This window comes from Hipposideros armiger, unplaced genomic scaffold, assembly GCF_001890085.2.
Source record: "Hipposideros armiger isolate ML-2016 unplaced genomic scaffold, ASM189008v1 scaffold_69, whole genome shotgun sequence".
Taxonomy (NCBI): Eukaryota; Metazoa; Chordata; class Mammalia; order Chiroptera; family Hipposideridae; genus Hipposideros; species Hipposideros armiger.
In genome coordinates, this window is record NW_017731419.1 from 1,233,355 (window position 1) to 1,257,266 (window position 23,912).

The 23,912-nt window shown below is 49.2% G+C and overlaps 1 protein-coding gene across 1 annotated transcript; it reads right to left on the reverse strand.

Moving 5' to 3' along the window:
* Window positions 1-7,663: 7,663 nt before the first annotated feature.
* SERPINA12 (serpin family A member 12) lies at window positions 7,664-23,064 on the reverse strand. The gene is made up of 5 exons (XM_019642460.1): window positions 23,052-23,064; window positions 15,668-16,313; window positions 14,089-14,359; window positions 9,781-9,928; window positions 7,664-8,103 (listed from the first exon to the last, which is right to left on the reverse strand). Exons 2-5 carry the CDS (start codon window positions 16,293-16,295, stop codon window positions 7,912-7,914), a joined length of 1,239 nt encoding a protein of 412 aa, XP_019498005.1. The 5' UTR covers window positions 16,296-16,313; window positions 23,052-23,064; the 3' UTR covers window positions 7,664-7,911.
* Window positions 23,065-23,912: the final 848 nt, after the last annotated feature.

Consider the following 23,912-nt stretch of genomic DNA (forward strand, 5'->3'; position numbering starts at 1 on the left):
GAAGAATCAGTCAATAGAAACAGACCCAGACATGCTGAGATTATGGAATTAACAGACAAGGACTTTAAAACAGCTACTGAAAATATGCTTAAATAAGGAAAACATTAATATAATGTGAGAAACATCAAAACTGTAAAAAAGTATAAAATTGAACTTTTAGGGATAAAAAATTCAATATCCAAAATGAAAAATTCACTGGCTAGTCTTAAGAAAAAATTTAAATTATAAAAGAAAAGATTAGTAAGCTTGAAAACATAGCAGTAGGAATAATCTAAACTGAAGAGAGCAAACTGGGAAAAAATTAATAGCCCCAATGACTTTTGGGTCAAAACCAAGTAGTTTAGGGGCGGCCAGTTAGCTCAGGTGGTTAGAGCACAGCGCTCATAACACCAAGGTTGCCAGTTCGATCCCCATATGGGCCTCTGAGATGCGCCCTCCACAACTAGAATGTAGCAACTACTTGACTTGGAGATGATGAGACCTTGAAAAACACACTGTTCCCCAATAAAACGTTTTTAAAAAAATGTTTAAAATCAAATAGTCTAACATACCAGGGGTGCCAAAAAAACGCATACAAGTGGACACTTTGGTCAGCATTGCTCAAGCAGTAGTTCACTGTAATCAGAATTGTCTGGGCACCGATGGTCACCACTTTGAGCACCTCTTGTAATTGCAGAAGTCAAACGTGACTTGTATTCACCTTTTGATATTGGTATATATCAAGTATTACAATTTTAATACACTTTTCATTTCTTAAAATGTGCATACATTTTGGGGGGCACCCCCAGTATGTGCACTTGGAGTTGTAGGCAAAAGGAAGGTCAGGGAGAACGGACAAACTTTTGAAGAAACAATAGCCAGAAATATTTGTTAATTTACTCTTTGTAAACTACACCTGAAGAAAAGATACTAAACACAACAAAATTAAGGGGATGCAACCCTGCCATTTCTTTTCCCTGTGCTGCTTGACAACACATGATGTTCAGTCTGCCTAGACGGCCCTGCCCACCCTCCCCACCTGACAAATTCCTTTCCATCCTGCCAGCTCCAGTTCTAAACCACACATTCCAGGGCCTCCCTAGATCCCACAGAAAGTCTTTCCCTCCCTGGAGCAGACCACACCTGGAGAAACCACTGCAGTTTACCTTCTCATGTGTCTGTCTCCCTGATTAGATAGCCTGGGCCTTGGGTGGCTTCCTCTAGGGCAGGGACTGTGATCAGCGAGTGATGGGACAGAGGGAGAAAAATAAAGGGGAATAGAAGGGGAGTGGGAGGGCAGTGGGCGGAATGGTTGGGACTCCAGGGCCAGGCTTTGTTGACTCACCCGCCCCCGAGACTTTTGTAAAGACCTGCAACTCATGAAGCAGGTTGGCAGTCTGAAGGAGTATGGGGTTTCCCAAGCTTGGTTAATTGCCAGGAGAATCTGTGGTCTCGTTAAATGCAGGTTCCCAGGCCCCGCCAAGAACGACTGAGTCAGACTTCACAGGGAGTGCTGAGAAGACCTGGGAGTGAGGGGAGTTGGGTCTGCCTCCCCCCACAACCTCTGCCCTTGCCCCAGAGAGACGCTCTCTAAGAAGACCTCCAGCTCAGAGCTCCTCAGTTCCTGGGACCTTAGGGCCTCCCAGAAAGCAAGGGGCTGTTTCTCTTTAAATCTATAAGACCGGTCCTGCTGGAGCAGTGACAATGCAGGAGCAGAGCCCTGTGAGCCCATCTAAGGCCCCATCACCATGAAGCCTTATCTCAAGTCCATGGTCCTCCGTTGAGCCTCTCCTGCCCTGTCCAGCCCTCTCTAGAGTCCTCCTTTCCTGGCTATGGACTCTCTTGCCTGCCTCACATACCTTTACGCTTCTGTCCCATGTCTGGCATATGAAGATCTTTATATCGCTTTAAAAAAAAGTCTGGCTACATCTTTATACGTGTCCCTTTTAATTTCCTTACAAATTTAACCTATATTTGCTGTTACCTATGGAGCAGATTGGGTGACTCAAGGCTGGGCTTGCGAGGTCATCTTAACCAGAAGCTGTCCTTCAGAAACCTCCCAGGAGGGACCCGACAATACCTCCTGTGGGCATGCGCACCTGTCTCATGAAGGAAGGGCTCCCCAGAGCTCCCTGAAATCCCTGTTGCTGCATCATTGTTCATTTCTTAGCCTGCTTGGAGTGGTCACATGACTTTTAGGCATCTGAGCCAAGTTGAGGCTGGAGATGGGGTGTGTGTGTGTGTGTTGGGGGAGGGGGGGAGAGGCCCTGAGGAGTTTTGTCTGACTTTGCATTTGTTTCCAGTTGGGTTTTGGCAAGGGATCCCTGTTTCAACTTTGTAGGACACCTGGGTTTCCTGCTCCAATGGGATCTTCATCCCAGAGGGCTCCTTTCCTCGGCCTAGTCCAGGAATCGCTGATTCCTTTGTTCACATCACACCGAGATTCACAAGAGCCACAGGGTTACCCATGCTGGGAGGACAAGAGGCTTTCACAGAAGCACACAGATTACACGTCCCTCCCCACCCTGGGTGCCTTTAACAGGCATCACTATGGACAGGTGCCCGCCTGGTGCAAGAAGTAGGTTCACACGTATGATATCACTTCATCCCCCCAATATTCTGGGGGATGGATATGACGACCCCCACTTTACAGACTGTCAAAACTAAGAATTGGGTGCGGTTAAGTGCCTTGCCTAATGTCACAAACCAAACACATGGCAGCGAGGGCATTTGAACTTCAGCCGGTCTAACTGCAGGGCCTCCCGCCTGCCTCCAGCCCCTTGAAGTCCTCGCCAAACGCAAGGCCACCAAATGCAGCACAGCATCTTGGGTTTGAGCCTGGGACAGAAAAAGGATGTTAGTGAGAACAACTGTTGAAATCCCAATAGCATCGTAAATACTTGTAGTCATGTACCAACCTTAGTTTCTTAGCTGTGACTAATGTCTCATGGTTATGTAAGATGCTAGTATTAAAGAAACTGGGTATGTAGAAACTGTTTCCTGTCTTCACAACTTTTCTGTACATCTAAAATTATTCCCAAATTTAAACATTTACTTAAAAAAGAAGAAGGAAGAAAGGCTACTAGACAGGCACACGCATCGTGTACATATTCCCACGTTGGCTTAGGACCCCTGGGAGTTGGTCCATGACTTCTGTCACCTCAGGTGCATTCTGCCCGTGATGTGGAACCAGAGAGCGGCCAGTCCTGCCTTTTCCAGTTCGTTCCTGATTCCCTCAAGGAGAACGCCTGGGCTTGGTGCCAGCAGTCTTGACAGGCATCGTACGCCTGCTCATTTTCTTCTTGAACAAAGTAGATCTCAGGCTGGGGGCTGCAGCAGGCAATGGCAGCCTGGGCGGAATTACATCACTGGGTTGGTTTTGTGGTGTGTATTTTTCGTTAATTTCTATTTGTGGCAAGTGTTCTCGGTTTCTATATATGATTATGATATTAATTTTTCTATTTAAACAAATTCATTTTTTTAAAAATTAAGATCAATCTTGAGTAAATCATTGTACAAAAGAAATGAGGAGTCAGCCACCATCATAAAAGTAGTTCAGGAATGAATGAAATTTGAGAAACTGAGCAGAAATGCAAAGCATGTTTCCCAAAGCCAAAGGATGCCTTGGCCTTGCACTCCTGTTGTCACACCTGAGCAGTGACGTGGTGACACAGTAGGGTGGACATGCTCTCCTGGCTGAGCCTGGATGGAAGGAAGCTGCCCAGGTGACCCTGAGCTCTCACCTGGCTTTTCCACACCTGACCCACTGCCTGGCACATAGTAGATACTCAATAAGTATCTGTTGACTAAATGAATGCATGGAAGAATTAATGTGTAGGTGAAACTTTGGAGCCAGTTCTATCATTTCCAGCGTGAGCGCCAAAGTATCGTCAGAGATAGAATGGTGGCCCCATCGTCGCATAAATGGGAACCCGAAGCCCAGGAAGGAGAAGGCATTTGCCTAAGAAACATAGTCAGCATCTGGGAAAGCAGGGCTGGGACCTAGGACTTCCTACCTGTAATTACCCTGCCAGCACACCAGCCTGTCACTCCTGGCGTGTGCCCGTATGAGTGACCTCCGCCTGCACAAACAGGAAACCAGCCTCCTGGCACCCTGGGTGTACTCGAAAAGCCATCTGCTTGGAAGCTGCACAAAGGCTTTCTGCACCTCATGAAAAATCAAGCTGGATCACGTCAAAGGGGCCTTTGAACTTCGGGTTTCTGACGTTGGTAGCTTTCATTCTTGGTTGGGGCTAGCCCCCCTCCTATCATCAAGTACACCCGCGCGTGGGCATCTCGCGGGTCAGAAGGCTCCAGAGGCTGATTGTGCAACAGAGGCTATGGAGAGCAGAGCCACAAAATCTACTGTCTCGGTGGTGTCACTTTCCCAGTGAGGCCAGCCTGACCGCCACAAGCACCACCAGCAACTCCGGTCACCTTTACCCGCTCTACTTAATGTTCTTATTCATTTATTAACCCTATTGTTTATCGTCCGTCTGGAATGTGCATAAGAGCAAGGAGCTTTGTATATTTTGTTCACGGATATGTCTCAAGCCCCTAGAACAGTTCCTGGCACAGAGTAGACACCCAGCAAATATTAGCTGGATGGATGGATGGATGGATGAACAAATGCCCCAAAGAGTCCCAGCTCTGTGGCTTTCTAGCTGTAGGACCACAAGCAAATTGTGTGGTCTTCTTGAGTCTGTTTTCTCACCAGTCGAATGGGATGGTCCCACTAACTGGAAGAGTTGGTGGGTTCAAGAGTTGGTGGCTTTGTGAAGGCACCTCTGCAGTGCTAAGGTCTGAGAGCTATTCAGTGAGTGCTGGTTACAGCAAAGTCAAAATCCATTCATTCATTCATTCATTCACTCAATCGTTCATCCGGTCAGTCAGGCCACAAGCATGTGGCCTGGGAAGGCTTCTTAGGCGGAACAGGATGATTGACACCTGAGAGGAACTGGTGGGAGTGGGAGAGGATGGGGAACAAGGAGCATCCGGCAGACTGGGGTGGCATGAGCGGACTCAGCGAGGTGGCAGCACCGAGGGCGTTGTTTGGCAGGCTCACAGGGAGAAGCGGGCATGTAACTCTCCCTCCCCGAGGAGAGGAGGGCTCTGGAGGGGGTTGGCGGGTCTGGAACATGGGCGGTTGATATGGCAGGCTTCTTTTCCAGGAAGCATACCCTGAGCTTGTTCTCCATGACACACACTAGCCTGGCCACTGGGGACACAGGAAAACCCAGTCTGCAGCCAGAAGGACACTTACAACCCACGAGTTTGCCTGAGTCACCCTCCAACTAAACACCCACAACAGCGCATTCTGGTTCTTCAGTTGAAGTCCAGCATCCTCCGTGTGGCCCATGAGTCCCCAGCCTGCCTCTCCAGCCCACCTCCTGTGCCCTGATTTTCTTGCTCTGACAATATTAATCTCATTTCAGTTCCTTGTCCATGCCACCTTCCCACCCCAGGGCCTTTGTACATGCTGTTCCTTCTGCTTGGTAATCTCCCTGTTCCCTATCCCAACTTCTTCCCCTTATTTTTTTCCCGCAGGTAGAATTTATGTCTGTAGGTAAGAATGAAACTAGGGCTGTGAAGTAGGAAATCAATAGAAAAATATTTAAGATGTGCAGCAGTCATGTTTAGAATACTTAGTTAAAAGGAAGATGAATAAAGCTTATGCTTTATTTATGAAATTAGAGCTTATGCTCAATTTCTATTTGAAAGACCAACCAGTATGTTATATATTAGTAACTATACTGGGAAAAACACAGGTATATGCAGTTTTAATTAAAAGCTATAGTCCGAAACCCAGATAAGCTGCCAGCACTCAGACCTCTCCCCAGTTGTCACACCCTGAAGCCCTTCCTGAGCCTCCACACTGAGCCAGACCCTCCTGCTACAATTCTCAAAGCACACGACAATCATCTTTCATTGTTCTCACCGGAGATCACGATCCTAAGTTGATGTGTGTGGTTACTCTACACATGGCTGCTTCTCCCACCGGATATTAATTCCGTGAAGGCAGGGGCCAGGTCTGTTTGTATCAGCCGCTAGTCCAGGGATCGCTGCCCCATAAGTCCCTGTGTAATGTTGGATTCCTTGCAGCCCACATAGGGGTGGAAAGAAAACTCAGACCCAGGAGCCATCACAATGCATGAAGACGAGTGCTTTATTGAAGGGCTGCTCGGAAGATGCCAGAAAGGTAGAGAAAAGTTCTTGGACGGACTGGGTGTTAGAGGGTGAAGGAGCTCGTTAGGCAGGAGGCAAGCATTCCTGGTCATGGGAAAGGCACACGCCTGGAGCACAGTTCTAAAAGACAGCTGGTCGTCACGGGTGGTAGGAGATCCTGGCAGTGGCTCTGCTGAATGCCTGCTACGTGCCAGGCATGGCTTCTGTGCCATCTCATGTAACCCTCAGAGCACCTCAGCCCCATGAGGTAGGTATTATTACCCCCCTTTCAATAAATGAGGGAGGGACTGAGGCTCAGAAGGGCTAAATGGCATGCTCAAGTCACCCAGCTTCCAAGTGGCTTACCTGACTGTCGCATGTCCCCAGTGGCGTATACTGCAGACCTTAAACAGCTAGTGTGTGTCTGGCGTCTTCCCACCCCTACCCCCTCAGGCTGGTGCAGGGGAAACGGGGATGACGATCGGCAAAGCACCCTGTGGAGACTCCCAGCTTTTTGTCCCTCGTGGGTGTCCCTCGTGCAGGCTCTCAGCCTTCTGCCCCACCCCACCTTCTCAGAGAGAGGCTGCCTACTCTGGCGCTTCCTGATCTTAGCACTGCCCACCGAAACTAGCCCAACTCCTCTGCAGGCTGCCTTCTCCGCCAGCCTGTGTGTGGCCTCCAGGGCCCTGCGCATGCCCAGGTTGGAGGAGGAGGCGTTTGCTGAACGCACGCGTGCCTCAGGGAGCGGGGCAGCCGTGTACCCGCGAGAGGGGCTGAGGAATGACCAGCCGGCACCCAGGCCCACGTGGAACCCCTCTCTTCCTGCCGCAAACCGCGAGGCCACAGGGAAGTCGCTTCACCTCTCTGAGCCTCAGTTTCCACAGTTGTGCTGGAAACGAGAATGCCCCATGCTCGTAACCTAAATAGCCCCGTGAGCCCTGGTGCCCACTAGTGGTCATAGGCAGGCCCTGCAGGGCCATGTTTTGGGGGGCAGGGATCCTGTTCACTCTGCAGCTGAGCTTGCTAACAGGTTCAAAGGCCAGGCTCTGCTTCTTGTGCTCTGGAGTCAGACAAGATTGGCATTGAATTCTAGCTATAGCCTCTGTAGGTTGCCTCCTTCTAGTGCTGGGACAGCCCCACGTTTTTCCGTCCACCTGGATGCCTGCCTGAGCCCAGAGCTGCTATGCGGACTCTCTGGGAGAGAGAACTTCGTAGTGCACATGCCAAAGACCCAAGGCCAAGGGCTCACACAGGTGAACTAACTTTTCTAAAGCAGGGTGCTAGTTGCCTTAGAGCCCCAGAAGGGAGTATCATTGTCTTTATCTCAGAAATACCGAAATAGAGGCTCAGGGAGGGTGTGTGGCTTTCCCAAAGACACTTCATTACTAAGATTTGAAACCAGGTCCCTCTCGCTCTGAAGGCCAGATGCTCGCCTTGGCTCAAAGCTGCCTCAAATTATGCACCAACAGTCAGCAGACCTGTGAGGGTGTTTATTAAATCATAAAACTTCTCTGCCTGCCAGTGGGAGAGGAGTCACTGCCTGCCAAGTGGATGTGGGTGGGGTGTCTCATCCCAGCCTTTGAATGAGCAGGGAGGGGACAAAGCACGAGGCCCCGAGAGCCAGCAGCGCTGCCTCTTTGGATGGTCTTGGGAGCATATGATGATGTGGGATTAGATCAGAATGTCCCTGTGGTCTCAGTCCCAGGGAGATGAAGCGTTTTCAGCCCCAGGCCATGGCTGGGGTCGGCAGCAAACCGGACTTGCTCCTTATGTTCCACTAGGGTTAGCAATCTTTCCCATGAAGATCACGGTGCGCGTGGCGTCCTCTGTAATCATCAGCAGGAAGGAGCGGTTCAGCTTGAAGTTTAACGGCATCTCCATGGGCAGCGTCTGCATTCCTGAGGCCGCGGCTGCCTCCGTGCCCTTTTCATCCATCTTCAGCTTAGCCTTGTGCACCGCCTGTGGGAACCAGGAACAAGGGCAGTGCCAAGCCACTCGGAGACCAGGGCTGAGCCGAGGACAATGAGAGGCTCAGAGAGGGAGAGGCCTTAGCCGAAGTTGCCCAGCACAGCAGTACCTTAGCTGGTGCCAGCCTCCCTGGGGCTTCTATGTCATATGATACCACTAACGGATGCTGAACAAGCAGATGCAGCGTCAAAAAAAACCCATAATGCAGGGGGAGCGGGAGCTATGAGGGATGGGGTGGGGGAGGCTGGCGGGCGGAGTGGCGTTTGCTATCCTTCCTGGGAATTATAGGGACGCGTCAATGGTTAAAATGGAAGAAGGTGTTTGTTGAGCTTTAACTTAGCGAGATGGGAGGGAGGTGGTGACATCCTGCCCGGAAGCCTCCAGCCCCCTCCACACGCCTTTCCTCCACCTGGTGGATGGTCGGTGGATGGTAAAGAGGGAGCCAAATTTCAGGACAGCTGTTGGAGACGACTTGGACCCCAGATCCATCCCAATATCTATCGACATCTGTGACTAAGTGATCGACACTGGAAAATGGATGGGCTTCTGCAAACGAGTGACGCATTTCATGCCAGTGTACCAAATCCTAACAGTTTTCTAGCAGGCCAATATCCATTGCTCTCATGTAGATTCACGGCTATCAGCACACCTCATTGCAGAGGGAAACGAGCTATTGAACTCAATCAGGCCTGCAGGAAAGGGGTGGTTGGCACTGAATGTTTATAGGAAACCGATGACAGGAAAACTTAGAAGTGAGACAACTCTACTAAGAAAGACTGTCTTTCTCCCTCTTGCAAACTGGAATAAATCTGACTGAGTACTTGGCAACTTGGATTCCTCCCAGGTGGGCTTGATCTTCACGCGCAGTCCCAGATAATCCCCACCATCCACTACTTGTTTTCCTACGACCCAGCCCTTGGCCATGCTGCTGCCCCTACTGGAAGGGCCTCCCCAAACCCGTCTCTGCTCATTGACATCTTTCCTACCACAATGCCTTTTTCACCTAAAAGTAAGGTTCCAGATAAAATACAGGATGTGCAGTTACATTTTAATTTCAGATAAATGATGAATATTTTTAGTGTAAGTATATCCCATGAAATAGTTGAGACGTTTTTATACTAAAAACAAACAAACAAAACTAATCGCTTATCTGAAATTTAAATTTAACTGGATGTCCTGTATTCTGTCTGCTAAACCTGGGAACCCTACCCATCTCTTCCTCTCTGCTTGCCCCTAACAGGCAGGTGCTCAGCCTTGTGGCGACCACAGGTCCTTTGCTTGCTCATCTCTTCATCATGTAGACCATGTTTACGATTTACTCCTAACAGGCCCATGAAGCCTTGGAGAAAGGGTCTGGGTCAGACTCAGACCCCTTCCAGACCTCATGAAGGGTCTGGACCTTCCCCAATTGTTTGTTGCACTGAAGTGACTTTCAAAATAGCACCAGGAGATTGGTTCTAATTTTAAAGACTAAAAACATGAGGCTTAGGGAGGTTCATGACTCGCCCAGGATCTCATGGCTGGTAGGGGGGCAGAGCTGGGTTCAAGCTCAGCCTCTCTGGTGGGTGGAATCCTGGCTCGTACAGCTGCTGTAACAGAAGCTCTGGCCCGGGACTGTGTGAAGGCTCCCCATGCTGGCGGGTCCAGGCTCAGACCACGCAGGCTTACCTCACCCACTTTCAGGCTTCGATTAGGGATGATTTTGGTGAGATCATCGTGCTCCTCAAAGATTTTGGTGATACCCAGGTGGGAGAGGGTCTTCTTCAAGTTGTAGGTACCAGTGATGGAGAACCTGGGCAAGTACACGTCTACAACCCTAGGGAGTGGGGAGTGACAAAGGTGAGCAACAAGGTTCTGCCCTTTTCCAGGGCAGGTCCCCAGGACAGATAGTGAATAAGACATTTGTCTTCCCAGACCCGGAAGTCTCAGACTCTCTTTATCCACAGAATGAGGAGGAGTTCCTTAACCTTGGGGCCCTGGTTTAGAAATAGCCATGCTTTCTGAACTATGTCCCTGCTTCTTATCCAACCCACTCCAGAGCCTCATCACAGAAATGTTCTCAAGTCTCCACTGCCTCAGGGTCCCTTCAGCTGCAGCCGCTAAGGTCTCCCCACTGCGGTCTCAGCCACGCGCAGGCCCTGAGCCCACTCTGACCCCAGCAGGCCTGACACTAGAGGTGGCGGGGCCCCGAGAGCTGAAGCCAGGCAGAGCTCAGCTCACATTTATTCTGCCTCTCATGAGCTCTGTGACTTGGAGCAAATGATCTGACCTCTCCAAGCCACCTGTGTGAGAACGATGGTGGTAATCATAGCACCCGGGGACCATAAGAGTGCTAAAGAAAATGCACGTTAGGTTCTCAGCAGGGTCAGCGATCAGCAGGTGTTCATCACTTGCCCTGGAGTTAGCAGCAGCTTCCCATCCTCTGTGGGTGGCACCTGGGTTGGCCTCTCTGCCCGGGACCTGTGGTCAGGTGTCCATGAGGTACCTGCGAGCCCTGGATTCCTGTCCACCTGGCCCCAAACCCCATTTCTTCTTGCCTCTCCAAGAACCTCATTCCTGCCTACGTTTCCTCTTTCTTCCGCACCACCTATAAATGATGTCTACCTGATGAGTCTCAGGAGCGGACCACCTGCTATAATAGCCCCTATCTTAAAAAAACAAAAGCAAAAACAATCTCCATTGGCCCTGAGTCACCTCTGCACCTCCCGGCCCATATCGTTTCTTTCATTCATAGCAAAAGCCGTATCTACCAGTAATCTCCACTTCCTCCCATTATTGCCTCAACTTACTCCAGTCAGGCCTTTGTCCTCCACATGCTACCAAAGCAGCTCTTCCCAGAATTACTGCCGGCATCAGCTTGCTGGACCCAACAGCCAACTCTCAGAGGCCTGTACTAGACGGTCGACCCATTTTTCCATCGTGACACATTCCAACCCAAATCCAGGCCCTCCTGCTATCCCCTCCTTCACCAGCCACTCCTTCTCTCACCCTTTGTTGCTTCCACCTCATTGCCCGTCTCATCGCTGTGATGCTTCAAGCCTCAGACCTTGGTCCTCCTCTCTTTGCTATCTTTTCTCCCTCCCAAGGGATTCCATTCAATGTCATGGCTTTTTAAAGCTACCAGCAATAGGCCCAATGACTCCCAAACTTACCTTTCCACTTATCCATTCATTCAACAAATGGATTTGTTAAATGCCAGCCACTGTTCTAGATGCTTAGGTGCATCCGTGAACAAAACAGGCAAAAGTCCACGCCCTTGAGTTTGTCTTTAGCAGGGAAGACAGGCAATAAAATCAACACCACAAAAATCATAGTGTAGCGTGGATGCATAGACTGGCAGTCTACGCATGAGAAGGCAGTATGTGCATGGAAAAAAAAAATACAGATTCCCTCACAGAAATCAGGAATTCTGGAGTAAAGGGAAGGTTTGAGCAAACTTGGAAGGAGCCAAAGGAGTTAGGCAAGTTACATTTTGGGTTTTTTGTTTGTTTGTTTGTTTGTTTGTTTGTTTGTTTGTTTGTTTGTTTGTTTTCTAAGTGAAGTGAAGAGTCACAGTAGGGTTTTGAACAGAGGAGTAACATGGTCTTGCTTAGGGTTTAAAAGGATCATTTTCGTCTGCTCTGTTAAGAATATACTCTTGGTGGCAAGGGACAGGAACACATGTCTTATTCACTATCTGCCCCGGGGACCTGCCCTGGAAAAGGGCAGAACCTTGTTGGCTCACCTTTGTCACTACCCACTCCCTGGGCCATTTGGAGACCAGATGTTGGGAGTTATAGAGATGGCAAGAAGGGATCAGACTCCAGATATTTTTTAATGGGATCCCCTGACAGACTGAATGAGGGGCTGCGGAGGAGAGAGTGATCAGGTAGGTCCTCAAGGTGTTTAGTTTGGGCAGCTAGAAAGATGGAGTCACTGTGGAATGAAATCAGAAGCTGGAGGATGTTCCATGGGATGTCTGTTCCCTACACTTTGAGACTAAGACTTTGCCAGGCATCCAGGAGAAATCCTGGATAAGTAGACGGATCTGTGACCCTGGAGTTTGGAAGAGAGGACTCCGGCTAGGGCCAGAATAGCATGGAAGCTGGGATAATACAGATGGCGTTGAAAGCTGTGAGCCTAATGCATGCATTAAGGGGGTGACTATCAGTGGAAAAGGGGCCTGAGGAGTGAGCCCCACGCCACTCAACTCTGAGACCTGGAGGAGAAGGGGGTAGGTGAGAGGAACCAAGAGACTGTGGGGGCCTGGAAGCCAAGTAAAGAACACCTCTTCAGAAGGTAGGGTGAGCCACTGGGTCAAATGTTGCTGACAGGTTGAGAAAGGTCTGAAACAAGCCACATGAATTCTCTTGGTGATTGAAGCCTCCATGGAGGTGAGTGCAAAAGGCTGACTGGAGCGGGTTTAAGAGAGGATGGGAGGAGAGAAGCTGTGGACAGTGGACAGAGGCAAATTGCTTCCAGGTATTTACCTGGAAAAGGGAGCAAAAAACCCAGAGCAATATGGGGGAAGTAGGGTCAGGAGATGATTGTTTTATGATGGGAGGAATAGCAGCATCTTCATATCCGATGGAAATGATTCGGTAGAGAGCAAACACATTTGCTGATGTAGGAAAGAAAAGAGTGTTTAAGGTGATACTCCTGAGTAGTGAGAGGAGGTAGGAGCCGGTACGTTAATGGGGAGAATGGCTTTATGACAAAGTGGGAAGGCAGAAAATGTGAGGCCGATGCTGGAAGGTGGCTTCATATCACAGTAAATATGTCAGGATATGATGGGGTACTCAGGCTAGGAGTGGACCCTTGAAATGGACCCTTGAAAAAGGGAAATGGATGTTTCAAAGTCACTGGCAACTTGTGCCTCCTACAGGTGGAGATTTCCATTTGCCTTTGGGGAAACTGAGCCTTTCATCTGGGGAATCCACCACAGCGGCTTCTAATTATGTAGATACAAAGCAGGAATCTGTCTTCAGTGCAGAGCCCGGGCTGCAGCCATCCGCAGCCTAAATTCCCAAGTGTGCTGGGCCTGTGTCTTTTAGGTGTGTGCCTGCTGACTTGGTCACTTCCCCTGGGGAAAGGGTGAGTTTTCTCCTCAGCCTGTCCTAGGCCTGGTCTGGAGGAGACTGCAGAAAGAGCACACAGGAAGGGCCCGTCTGCCTGCCCTCTGCCATTGCGGACCATTGGAGTGGTCTAGACTTGGCAAGTTGTCCCCCAGACCCCATGAGCTCAGAAGGTAGGAATGTTGACCTACTGTGTTCTGATGGAATGTAGTTTTCCCCTCTGGGAACCATGGACAAGGGCACTTCCCTGAAAGAGGATATAAAGATTCCCATGGCGGGTGGACGTTACTGCTCTCAGTCACCCTGGGGCCAGATGTGACTGGGAAGGCAGGACCTTGTCTGCCCTGGGAGAAACAATCCTTTCCATGGTCCTCCCGGCAGGGAGGCCTGGCCTAAGGACAAAAATGCTGGAAGAAGTCCTAGCATGATTCAGGAACACACTGGGGTTAGCTAGGAGGGCACTCTGGATAAGACCCTAAAGGAAGCCTGCACTTGAACTCCACGAGAAGCCACTTCTATGTACTGTAAGTATCCCTGGGTTCTGCTATCCTCAGACCTCCAGTAAGGCCTGTGCTGGCCCGTGGGAAATCTCACAGGGCCTTGAGTAGAGGAGCAAAGGGTCCACTCCTGTGGACCATCTCCTGAAACCAGAGAACAGATGGCAGCCCCCCAGAGAGATCTGGGTGCGGTGAGAAGTGCCCCTATAGTGGTCTCAGCTCTGGGGGCTACAGAGGGGCTTGGCGAAGGGAACATGAAACACACTTGCTGGCCCGGAGCTGCAGCCCCATGAGAAATTGTCAGTAATAACTTGGAGATGGGGGGGGGGATAAGAGCTCAGTAAATCTGGGATAGAAGAAGGAAAGAGAGTAGGAGAAAAGGGAAGAAGAAGGAAGAAACTGCATACACCAGGCGCCCTCTGTACCTTTGCTTGACTAGTTTTTTCCATCTGTAAAAAGTGTCCAGCCTCAAGGCCTTCTCCACTTGCTCCTTCTTGCCCTCCTCAGGAAGAATGAATGTCGCTGTGAAGCTGTTCTTGTAGGGCATTTCCAGGACAGTGCAGCCGAGCTGGTCATCACGGCCAACTTTATACATGCCCGCACGAAACATCATGGGCACCTTCACTGTCTTGTTGCCATCCAGAGTGAAATCTTCCTGCTTTGTTAATTTTGGATCAAACTCATGTTGCCATGTGGCTTCAGATAAAGAAAGACAAAGTGGCATTATTGTTCTGAGGGAGAATAGGTGACCGGATCTAGCTAACCACTGTTTTCTGTCCACATGGATTCAAGGAAAGGGGTTCGAATACTCTGAGATATCAGGACAGATTCCCCGGAACCCGTGCCCTCATGCCATGCCCCCAGAGCCCCCAGTATAGGCTTCTGAGGGCCAAGTTCCTGACTTCAACTTCTAGCTTTACTCTTTTAGAAGGATAACCCTGGACATGAGTCATAACCTCCCTGGGCTTCAGCGTCCTTATCTGCAGAATAGGGATATTGACGGGTACCTGATAGGACTGGTGTGAAACTGGGACATGGCAGCACTGCTTAATAACTGTGTATAGTAAGTGTTGAATGGATGCTAGTCATCATCAGCGTCCTTGTCACCATTGTCCTTATAATCTAGGGGGTATAGGGACTTCGGGAAATTCCAAATTCTCCTTTCTCCTTCTGCTTTGGGCAGATGGAGCTTTCAGTCTACCATTATCATCCTTTTTTTTTTCTTCTATTACCATCATGCTCCCTGTGGATTTTGGGATATCTGAACTTCCATATTTAGAACGATGTTGCTGACAGCCCAGCAGTAATCTTGCTTGGCTGAGGGCTGTTGGCCTCTGATTCTCACCTATGTTGGCCAACCTTTGTGTGTGCATGTGGTGTGTGAGTAGGTGTGTATGGTCAGGGGGATGGTGCTTGGATTTGGGAATACTCTTCCACTTTCTTTTCAGTCTCTCACCCTAAGATTTGGAAATTTACAAATTCAGATAGGAGACCAAGGCCCCCACCAAAGTGATCATCATTACCATCATCAACAACACCATCACCATTCTGGGCATCTACTTGGAGTGATGGGAAGTGCATAGCCCCTGGGCCAAGAAAAGTGGGGTTTTTTGTCCTTTCATTGACTGGCTTTGTAACTGAGTAAGTCAATTACTATCTCCTTGAATTTCACTTTCCTCATCTAAGAAATGAGGCAAAGAATGTCACTGCAACCTCTACAACAGTGTTGTGTTAGTATGATCAGTAATAATGAAAATGCACACATGGAGAATAATTTAGACTTCACAAAGTTCATTTCACATACATTTTCACTTTGAATCCCAATAACTGTCCGGTGAGTTACATGTAAAGGTACTCATTTTGCAGATGGGAAAAGTGAGGCTCTGAGAAATTACTTATGAATTCAAGGTCACAGTGCAAGCAAGTGGCCAATGCAGGGTTTAAATCCAAGTCTACCGGTCATCCTATCTTTTCCATTTCAGCATGTCCTTTTCCAAGCCTTACCTTGAAAGAAAATGTAATTTCCAAGGACCATCACAGTGCCAGGATCTATATTCTTGATCAGGTTATCAATTTTCCCCTGGGTTTTCTGACTGATATAGTCATTGATCTGCTTCTCAGTGTTTTTCAAGTTCTGGAAGTTGGTAGGGATGATGTCTGCGTTGTACAGGTTCTTGCTATCCATCAGAAACTTCTTCATTGGCCGCAGCCTCTGATCGATGAACAAGGTGTTCCCAAAGCTCAGCTTGAGGTCCTGGTTCCACTGGTTCAGTCTGCAGATGAGGTCATGGAAGCCCTCATGGAGGTCCTTCTCCGGTATATTCCCGAAGTTGAGGCCATTTTTAATCTCAGCCAGCGTGGATTCCTGGGCACCCAGACACAGCATGGAGAAGGCTGTAGAGATGCTCACAGGGGAAAAGAAGATGTTCTTGCTGTGGCCAGTGGAGGCCATCTTCTTGTACAGCTTGAAGCCAAAGTCCATGTTCCGCCTTGCCAGCTCTTGGGCCACGGCCTTCCACTGCTGGGCCCGGCTCATAGCTCCATGATTCTTTGGAGAGAAGTTGGGCTTCAGGAGACCTTCCACAGCGAGGAGGCCAGCCAGAAGCAGGCCCAGGCCCACCATGGAGTTCATTTTTCCTTGGAGATGGTCCTGTGGAGTGGTAGACCTGAGATTAGTGGGAAAAAGAACACAAGGAACCCATTGCCCCTATCTTCTCCACAAGGAAGACCAGATGAAAGGAGTTATATAGTGACTAGCGTGTGCTGTGCATAGTGGTTTATCAGGGTTTTGACGTCCATGATAGCATTTAAACTTTACAGTCACCCTGGGGACTAGCAATGGTGGTCCCCATCTCATAAGTGAGAGACCTGAGCATAGGAAACAGCTCCTGTTTTTGTACCTGTCTCCCCCATCTTATGGTGACAGATTCTCAATTCCTTTGAGGGACCGCTCTTTCCACTCCACGTGATCACAATGAGAAAAACCCACAGGGAGGGCATGTGGCCCAAAATACTTCATCACGTCACACTGATTGATAAAGAAATGTGAGTGCGGGGCTGGCCGAATGGCACATTGGTTAGGAGCTGGCTTGGGACGCCAGCTCTGAGCAGCAGGGCCCCAGTTTGGATCCCACAGGAGGGCCAGCGACACTACGCCCTCTACAGCTAAGATGGTGAACAACAGCTCAACCTGGAGCTGGGCTGCCATGAGTTGCCGGCGATGGTGTAGGCTGCAGTGGGGCTGGCCAGTAGCGGGTGTGAGCTTTTGTGCGCTGCCATGAACCACTGTGCGTGGCTGTCCAATGGCCAGTGAACAACTGCCTCACTTGGGAAGAGTGCAATGATAATACCAACTTGGGTCAGTGAAGCGACGTCCTCCACAACTAGACTGAAGAACAAAAGGACAGCAACTTGTCTGTTCTGATTCCCCAGTGCTGTTCCCTTCCCCCAATAAAATCTTAAAATAAATAAGAAATGTGAGTGTGACCGAAATTAGATCAGCCAGGGTCTTTCCCTGAGAATACACAGGCCTCTTAACTCTAGGGTGCCTGGCTTAATGGGGTAACCTTGGGGCCATATGAGGCCATGACTTCCACATGTAGAAGGAGAGAAGAGAGAGACAGGTAGAAAGAGAGAAATGGGGGGAAATTCTTAGTAACATCTTTGGAGTCCCCAGATCGAGCCTTACCTGAAGTCCAGCCACCTCCATTTTTCCAAGTTATGGGCCAATAAATGTCCCTTTTAGGGTTGGCTGGTTTGAGTTGAATGTTTTTCCCTACAACCAAAAGAATCCTGACTAATTTGCAGAAATTAAGCTCTTTGTCTAAGATCCCATGGTCTGTAAGTGGCGGGTGTGCACCCCACAGAACCCAGTTCTCTAGTAAACCTCCTTCCCTGCACCCTTTCTGGGGGCGTGAAAGGGGCGGTGTGGTAGAACGGAAAAGCCATGTCTGCCTGGCACCAGGTCTGCTGCTTCTTTTGCCACCTCTCAGCTTTGACGTCTCCCAGTAGGTCTGTGAGCTTTCGAAGGACAAGAATTTCAGTTTCATTTTTCCTTAATCTCCAGCCCCAGCTGCAGAGAGCCACCAAAAGAATGACCTTCCAAAAGGTGTGTTGGCTTCTGTAGTTGGCCACACTACTGCCAATGATTCTTTGTTTTTTTTTAAAGATTTTTATTGGGGAATTGGGGGGATGGGAACAGTGCTGGGGAATTGGGGGAAGGGGAACAGACAAGTTGCTGTCGGTTTGTTCTTCAGTCTAGTTGTGGAGGACGTTGCTTCACTGGCCCAAGTTGGCACCATCATTGCGCTCTTTCCGGGCGAGGCAGATCAGTTGCCGGCTTTTGGATAGCCGCTCAAGGCAGCTGCTGGCTGCTCACACTGGCTGCTGGCTACACACGGTAGCCCATGGCAACCCATTGCCACAGGAGCTGCAGACTATGCCATCGCCAGCAACGCACAGCAGCCCAGCTCCAGGTTGAGCTGTTGTTCAGCATCTTAGCTGTAGAGGGCAGTGTCACTGGTCCTCATATGAGGGATCCGAACCGGGGCCCTCTGGCATCCCAAGCCAGTTCTTAACCATCGCGCCACTCGGCCGGCCCTGTCAATGATTCTTATACCAATTTCTATATCAAGTAAAGGCAGATTTCTTTGCTTAGTCCTCTGTGATCACTTGCTACCTTTTTTCCTGTAATTTACATCTGTACGTATCTGTAATCTGTGGGAAAGAGAGAGGTCCTCGACGGTAAAGGCTTTCCTTGGCTGTCTTAGCTTGGGTTGCTGAGAAGCAGGGCCTGAGGCAAGGACTCAGGTGTAGGTTGTGTATTGAGGGCGTGCTCTTAGGAGGAGCCCCTTGGGAAGTGAGGGAGGAAGGCAGGAAAGGAAGGAGCTGAGAAAGGCTGTGGCTCCAGGTAAGGTCTAGCCTTGGCCTGACCCCCAGAGGGAGAGCCCTGGAGCATTGAGCCTGTGAGCCAAGGGGCCTGGATTTCAGAGGGGGTCACTCCAGCAGTGGCTGTGGTCTGGGGTATAACTTCCTGAGGCAGTTAGCTCCTATCAGCCAACAACAGGTTTCTGGAGTGGGGAGGGCAGCTGTGAGCTGTTAGCAGCCAACCCTCATAGCACCAGCGGCCTAGGGACTGGGCCCGGCACCCCAGAGTGCACTGAAGCTAAAGCGTAGTGCCTGGCATGGAGGAGGCTCTTTCAGGCTGGCTGAATGAGAGGGTGAATGAACCCTGCACAGGGCTAGCACCTAGGAGCGCCCCATATCCCCATGTCTGTGCCCCCAAGCCCTCTATGCCCAGTACTGTGGATGCAGCCATCTTCAGAGCAAACATGGCTTCAAGGAGTTTGTGGTCTGGAGTATGAAAATTCTAGTGGAGACTACCCATTGTCCCCACAATCCCCTCCATCTTCTTAACTAAACTTTTTTTTTTTGAGTGCTTACCCCTCCCTCAGAGAGCCCATGTACCTCAGGGTCAGGGGCCCTGACTGGGACAGGGTAACCCCAGCTCCCCTGCCAGTGACTGGTTCAGGAACTGGGCCCAATCCAGTCAGTGCGCGGGCGAGGTTCTGTCCTGGTAGTTGTTCAGGGAGGGGCATGGGACTTAAGTGACCCAGTGAGGGTGAGCTTTGGGGCTCTTTGTTAGAATGTTGGGGTGCTGCTCTCTCTCTTCCTCCAGATATCCTGGACAGGAAGGGGGAGATGCCAGGGACTACCACAGCCATTTGCCCCATGAGGGAGGTGACCCTAGGACAAAGCCAGAACTCAAAGAGGGTGCACACAGGGCTTTTCAGAGAAGCTGGAGCTGAGATTAAGATCACCCGGGTGGGCTCGGACCCCACTCTATCTCTAGTCCTCCAGTGGTGCGAGTATGAATCACGTGGTCAGTTACTTGAAGCCCAAAGCATCCTAACAAATGCAAGCTTTGTTAGGATGCATATATACATATATATATATACATATATGTATGCAGATGCATATATACATATATATATATATACATATACATATATACATATATATATATATATGTGTGTGTGTGTATATATATGTGTATATATATATATATATATATATATATATATATATATGCATCCTATGCTTTGTTTTTATATATGGCTTTGTTTTTTGTTCTTTTTAAATGCTGGGACTACCAAGCAGAGTTAGGAGATCTAGCTCTGACCTCATGCTTCATTGCTGTGTGACACTGTGGAAAAGACTTCCCCTCTCTGAGCCTGGGTAATACCTAAGCAGCTTTCACTCCCAATGACACATTTTTTAATAAAAAATTAAAAACAACTGGTGATGAACAAGGGCTCTAGAGGCTTCTAAACATAGATTATAGTAGAGAAGATGAATAAAATCCACAGGGATGCTTCAGGTTAAGGGAAAAAAATAGAAAATGCAATGGAGTCACTCTCTCGGGTTAGTGAACTGGACTGTGTACAAAGTCTGCCTGGGTTAATAATAGAAGCTTCTTGTATTCAAAGGAGCTTGCTACCCCTGTGTGCGCTATTTCCCAGTGCCTAGGAGTGGAGGTGTTTAAACGCTTCCATCCCAGAAACAGTTCCTGACACTGACAGCAGGTGTATGCACACACACACACACACACACACACACACACACACACACACACAGTTTTACAGTGATCCAGTGTAATGACTCCTAAATGTTTTTCCTACCTCATCAAGTTTCGGGAACAAGAACTGATCACAGAATCAGAAGTGTGGATATTGGTGTTCTGCTCACATGTTAGGTGGCATGGAATAAGCTTCTTTACCCTTCAGAGCCTCAGTATTTTCATCTATTAAATGGGGGTGGGTAATACTTGGCCTCCACTGCACTAGATGCTGCAAATCAGCTTGTAGCTCCCACCCCTTGGGACACAGCCTACACCCTGCCGGGTCTCAGCTGCCCCCCACCTCTATACACCTGGGACACAGTAGTCCCCACAGGCCTTCTGCCTAATCCCACTGAGTGCCGACAGCCTAGCCTTTCTCCCCCAAAACAGCCCAACTAACTCTATTTCTGGGTCTTTCCGTCTGTCATCACAGACCCTAAACTGACCCAAACTTGTTAGATGGGTTCCAGTCCCAGATGCCTGAGTAGGCTAATTTTTGTCTGTTTAAACTGGGTGACTGGTTATTTCTCAGTAAATTGATAGATTGCCCAAGCTGAGCAATTCTTTTTTGGTTTTTAGTTTTTTTGAGGGGGGGGGCTGGGTGGAGAGAGAGAGAGAGAGAGAGAGAGAGAGAGAGAGAGAGAGAGAGAGACTCCAGATAAAATAAGTAAACAAAATAAAGAAGAAAAAGAACAAGACAGAACCGGGGCCCTGTGGGGTACACATGGAGCAGACAAAACTAGAGTCAGTACCCCAATTCTTCTCTGACTGTCCTGGTCCCATGTTCCCCATTAACTTGGGAAAATAATTTCTTTCTCTGAGGAACAGATAAAATGGCATGGCGCTGACTTAGGAGTCCTTCATCCAAAGCAGGTACATGCCAGGTATAAGGCAGGAGCCCTCTGGACCAGAACACAGGTGCCTAAGGCCTGCCCACCGAGGAGGTGGCCCATGGCAGGGCTCCCACGCAGGGCAGCCCGCCCACTTTCGTCTCCCACACCATCCTGATAAGCTTAGTAATTGGGATCAGCCAATCAAAACAACAAGGGAGTGGGGATAGTGAGATGTGATGGCACATTTAGCAACAATAATATCTGTAATTTTATCAAGTACTTTCACACTTGTTATCACCAGTATCAAGGGAAACAACACACCGACACAAGGAGCACTCGTGGAATACAAAAGAGACACTCAAGGCTGAGGGGTTTGGAGCTATTTACTTCAGAGGGCAGACACCGCCTCAGCCCTCCCCCGGTCACCTCTCTTGTGACAGTCTGCAAAGCTAGCTCTCATCCCTGTGGTGGAACTGACTGGAAGGAAAAGATTATGTGGTGTCCGTTCTCAAGCCAATGAGACTAAAAAGTTTAGGATGCTTTGGATGACTTCCCATCCCCAGTGGCTGGAGCCCTAATGAGCCAACGTCAGCCAGCCAGGCTGTCCCTACTCGTGCAGAGGCCTCTTCCTGCACCGGCTGGACACAGGCGTCCTGCCTGGAGAACCCCCAGCCTCTTGGAGACCCCAGCTCTCCTCCAATCCCTTCCAGAGTTCCCCACAGAGTGCCCAGTACTTGGAGAGACTCAGGGCTCTCCTTGGGCTGAAAGGGTGTGAGGGGCCCTGATGATGTGCTCTGGCCCCTCAAAAGTTCAGCACCAAAGCCCTTGGACTTGAGGAGAACGTCCCAGGCATGCTCTGTGGCCCACCTATTCTAAGTAGTGTTTTAAGAGATCTCTGTAGACATACTAGAAGTTACTATTTTTTAAAGCAACTTACAACAAAGTGATGGTAAGACACACCCTCCTTCCCCTGGTGGAAGTGAGAGTAGACCCGTAAAAGAAATCTAATGACCACTGCAATCTACTTTATCCTCCTTCCTGGGAAACAAAGAAGATGGAACACAAGTCCATCATCTCACCTCTAAATGTACTCTGGAGACTTCTGCCTTCATTTCTTTAAGAAATATTTTGGGTTCTCACTATGTGCCAGGCTCTGGGGCTCTGAGCCATGCCAAGGAGTGGTCTGTGCTGCTGCTGCTGCTGCTGAGTGGCCCACAGCCTCCTTTGGCACCCAAACACCTAGCTGTCTCTAAGAGACGGTGCCCACAACCAGCCCCACGGACTTCTCCAAGTCCCCAAGCACTTTCCAGCTCTTTGCCTGGCCTGTTCCTCCTGTCTTCAGGACTTCGGACTAGGATGAGGGACTATGTGGGTTGGAAAGATGTAGCAACCATCAGCCTCAGGACCACTGCACTGCAAAGGGGAAACTGAGGCACAGAGTGGATAAAAGAGCTATCTGAGGTCCCAACATGCATTTCGATGGGTCAGAGTGGGAATCCAATACATTAAGGCGATTCTGCATTAAAAAAGGCTGCCTGCCCTCACTTTCTCCATGAAATAGTAAATTGCTGGATGCAGCCCCTGTCCTCAGGGAGAGGCAAGATACACAAACACTCACAGACAAGGCTGACCATGGCCAGGAGCAAAGGGCAGGGCAGACCTGAGTTGGAAATACCCTCTTATCTCCCAAGACAACCCCATCCCCACACCCGCCAAGGAGTCTCTTCTAGAAAAGCACTGAAAATAGTTAGACATCCATGAAGATGAATCAGGGCCTCACTCTTTCAAAGAAGGCTTTCCCAGATGGAAACTCCTCCAGGACTTTCTTCAAGAGCCCTCCCTCGGCCTGGCCTGCCTCCTCTCGCATCTGAAGCAAACTTCATGTGGAATAGAAAAGAAGCACTTGACCTTTTTGGAGGGCACAGACCATACTCACAGTGCATTCAGGAGAAATCCACGGAGCTAGCCAAGGGAGTCTGCTTGTCTTGTTTTATTAGTTATACTTCCATGGCCTCTTGGAATGATAGACTGAGGCCAATAAAATTAGCTGGCTCGAGTGGGCAGGTGATGCAGGCTCAGGAGCAATGCAATGGCGACACCGCCTCCCCGGGGACTTCTCCTCACTACCCAGGCAGCAGGGTGATGTGTAGATCAACACCCCGCTGGGTGGTGGCTTCTCTAATGAAGTCCATTCATATCTTTTGCAACTACTGTGTTTCCCAATCATCATGGGTCTGGAGCCTGGGGTTTTCTACAGGAAGTTCAGCCTGTACTCCTGAACTATTCAACGCACCATCACCGCTGCCATCCATGGGAACGGTTGATAGCTGACTTTCCTGGAGTCCTTTCCTTTATCCTTCATTTCTTTCTTTTGCTCTTTTTCAAATACTTTACAGTTATCAGTGCAATTACCTGAGCTCACATGGAGTCCTTTTGGGGAAGAGAACCAACAAGAGATGAACAGACAGTTAAATACATAGTTTCTGTGAGGTGTAACAGGGATCAAACATTCATCGCAAAGCTTGTGATCATTCAAGAAAGTTACAAATTGTTTTCCAATTGCGTATTTGTTGTGTGGAGTAACGCGACCATGATTGATTTTTCCCCCTTTACTTTTCTGTGTTTTCAGAGTTTCCTTTTATGGACTAGATATTACTTGAGAATTAATTTTTAAACGATTAAAAATAAAATGAAATTCTTATCTGCAGGTTTATCAGAGACAGGAGCCGTGATGGTCAAACCCACTGGTCCTGGGATGAGAGAGCCATGGGCCCAGTGTACTTCCTTACACTTCTTC

What these genes read in the sequence shown, in the direction of transcription:
- SERPINA12 (XM_019642460.1), bottom strand. Translation starts at nt 16,295, where the DNA reads ATGAACTCCATGGTGGGCCTGGGCCTGCTTCTGGCTGGCCTCCTCGCT. An exon ending in AAATTACATTTTCTTTCAAG is followed by an intron (nt 14,360 to 15,667) that starts GTAAGGCTTGGA and finishes CTTTATCTGAAG; the next exon opens with CCACATGGCAACATGAGTTT. An exon ending in AAAAAACTAGTCAAGCAAAG is followed by an intron (nt 9,929 to 14,088) that starts GTACAGAGGGCG and finishes CCCACTCCCTAG; the next exon opens with GGTTGTAGACGTGTACTTGC.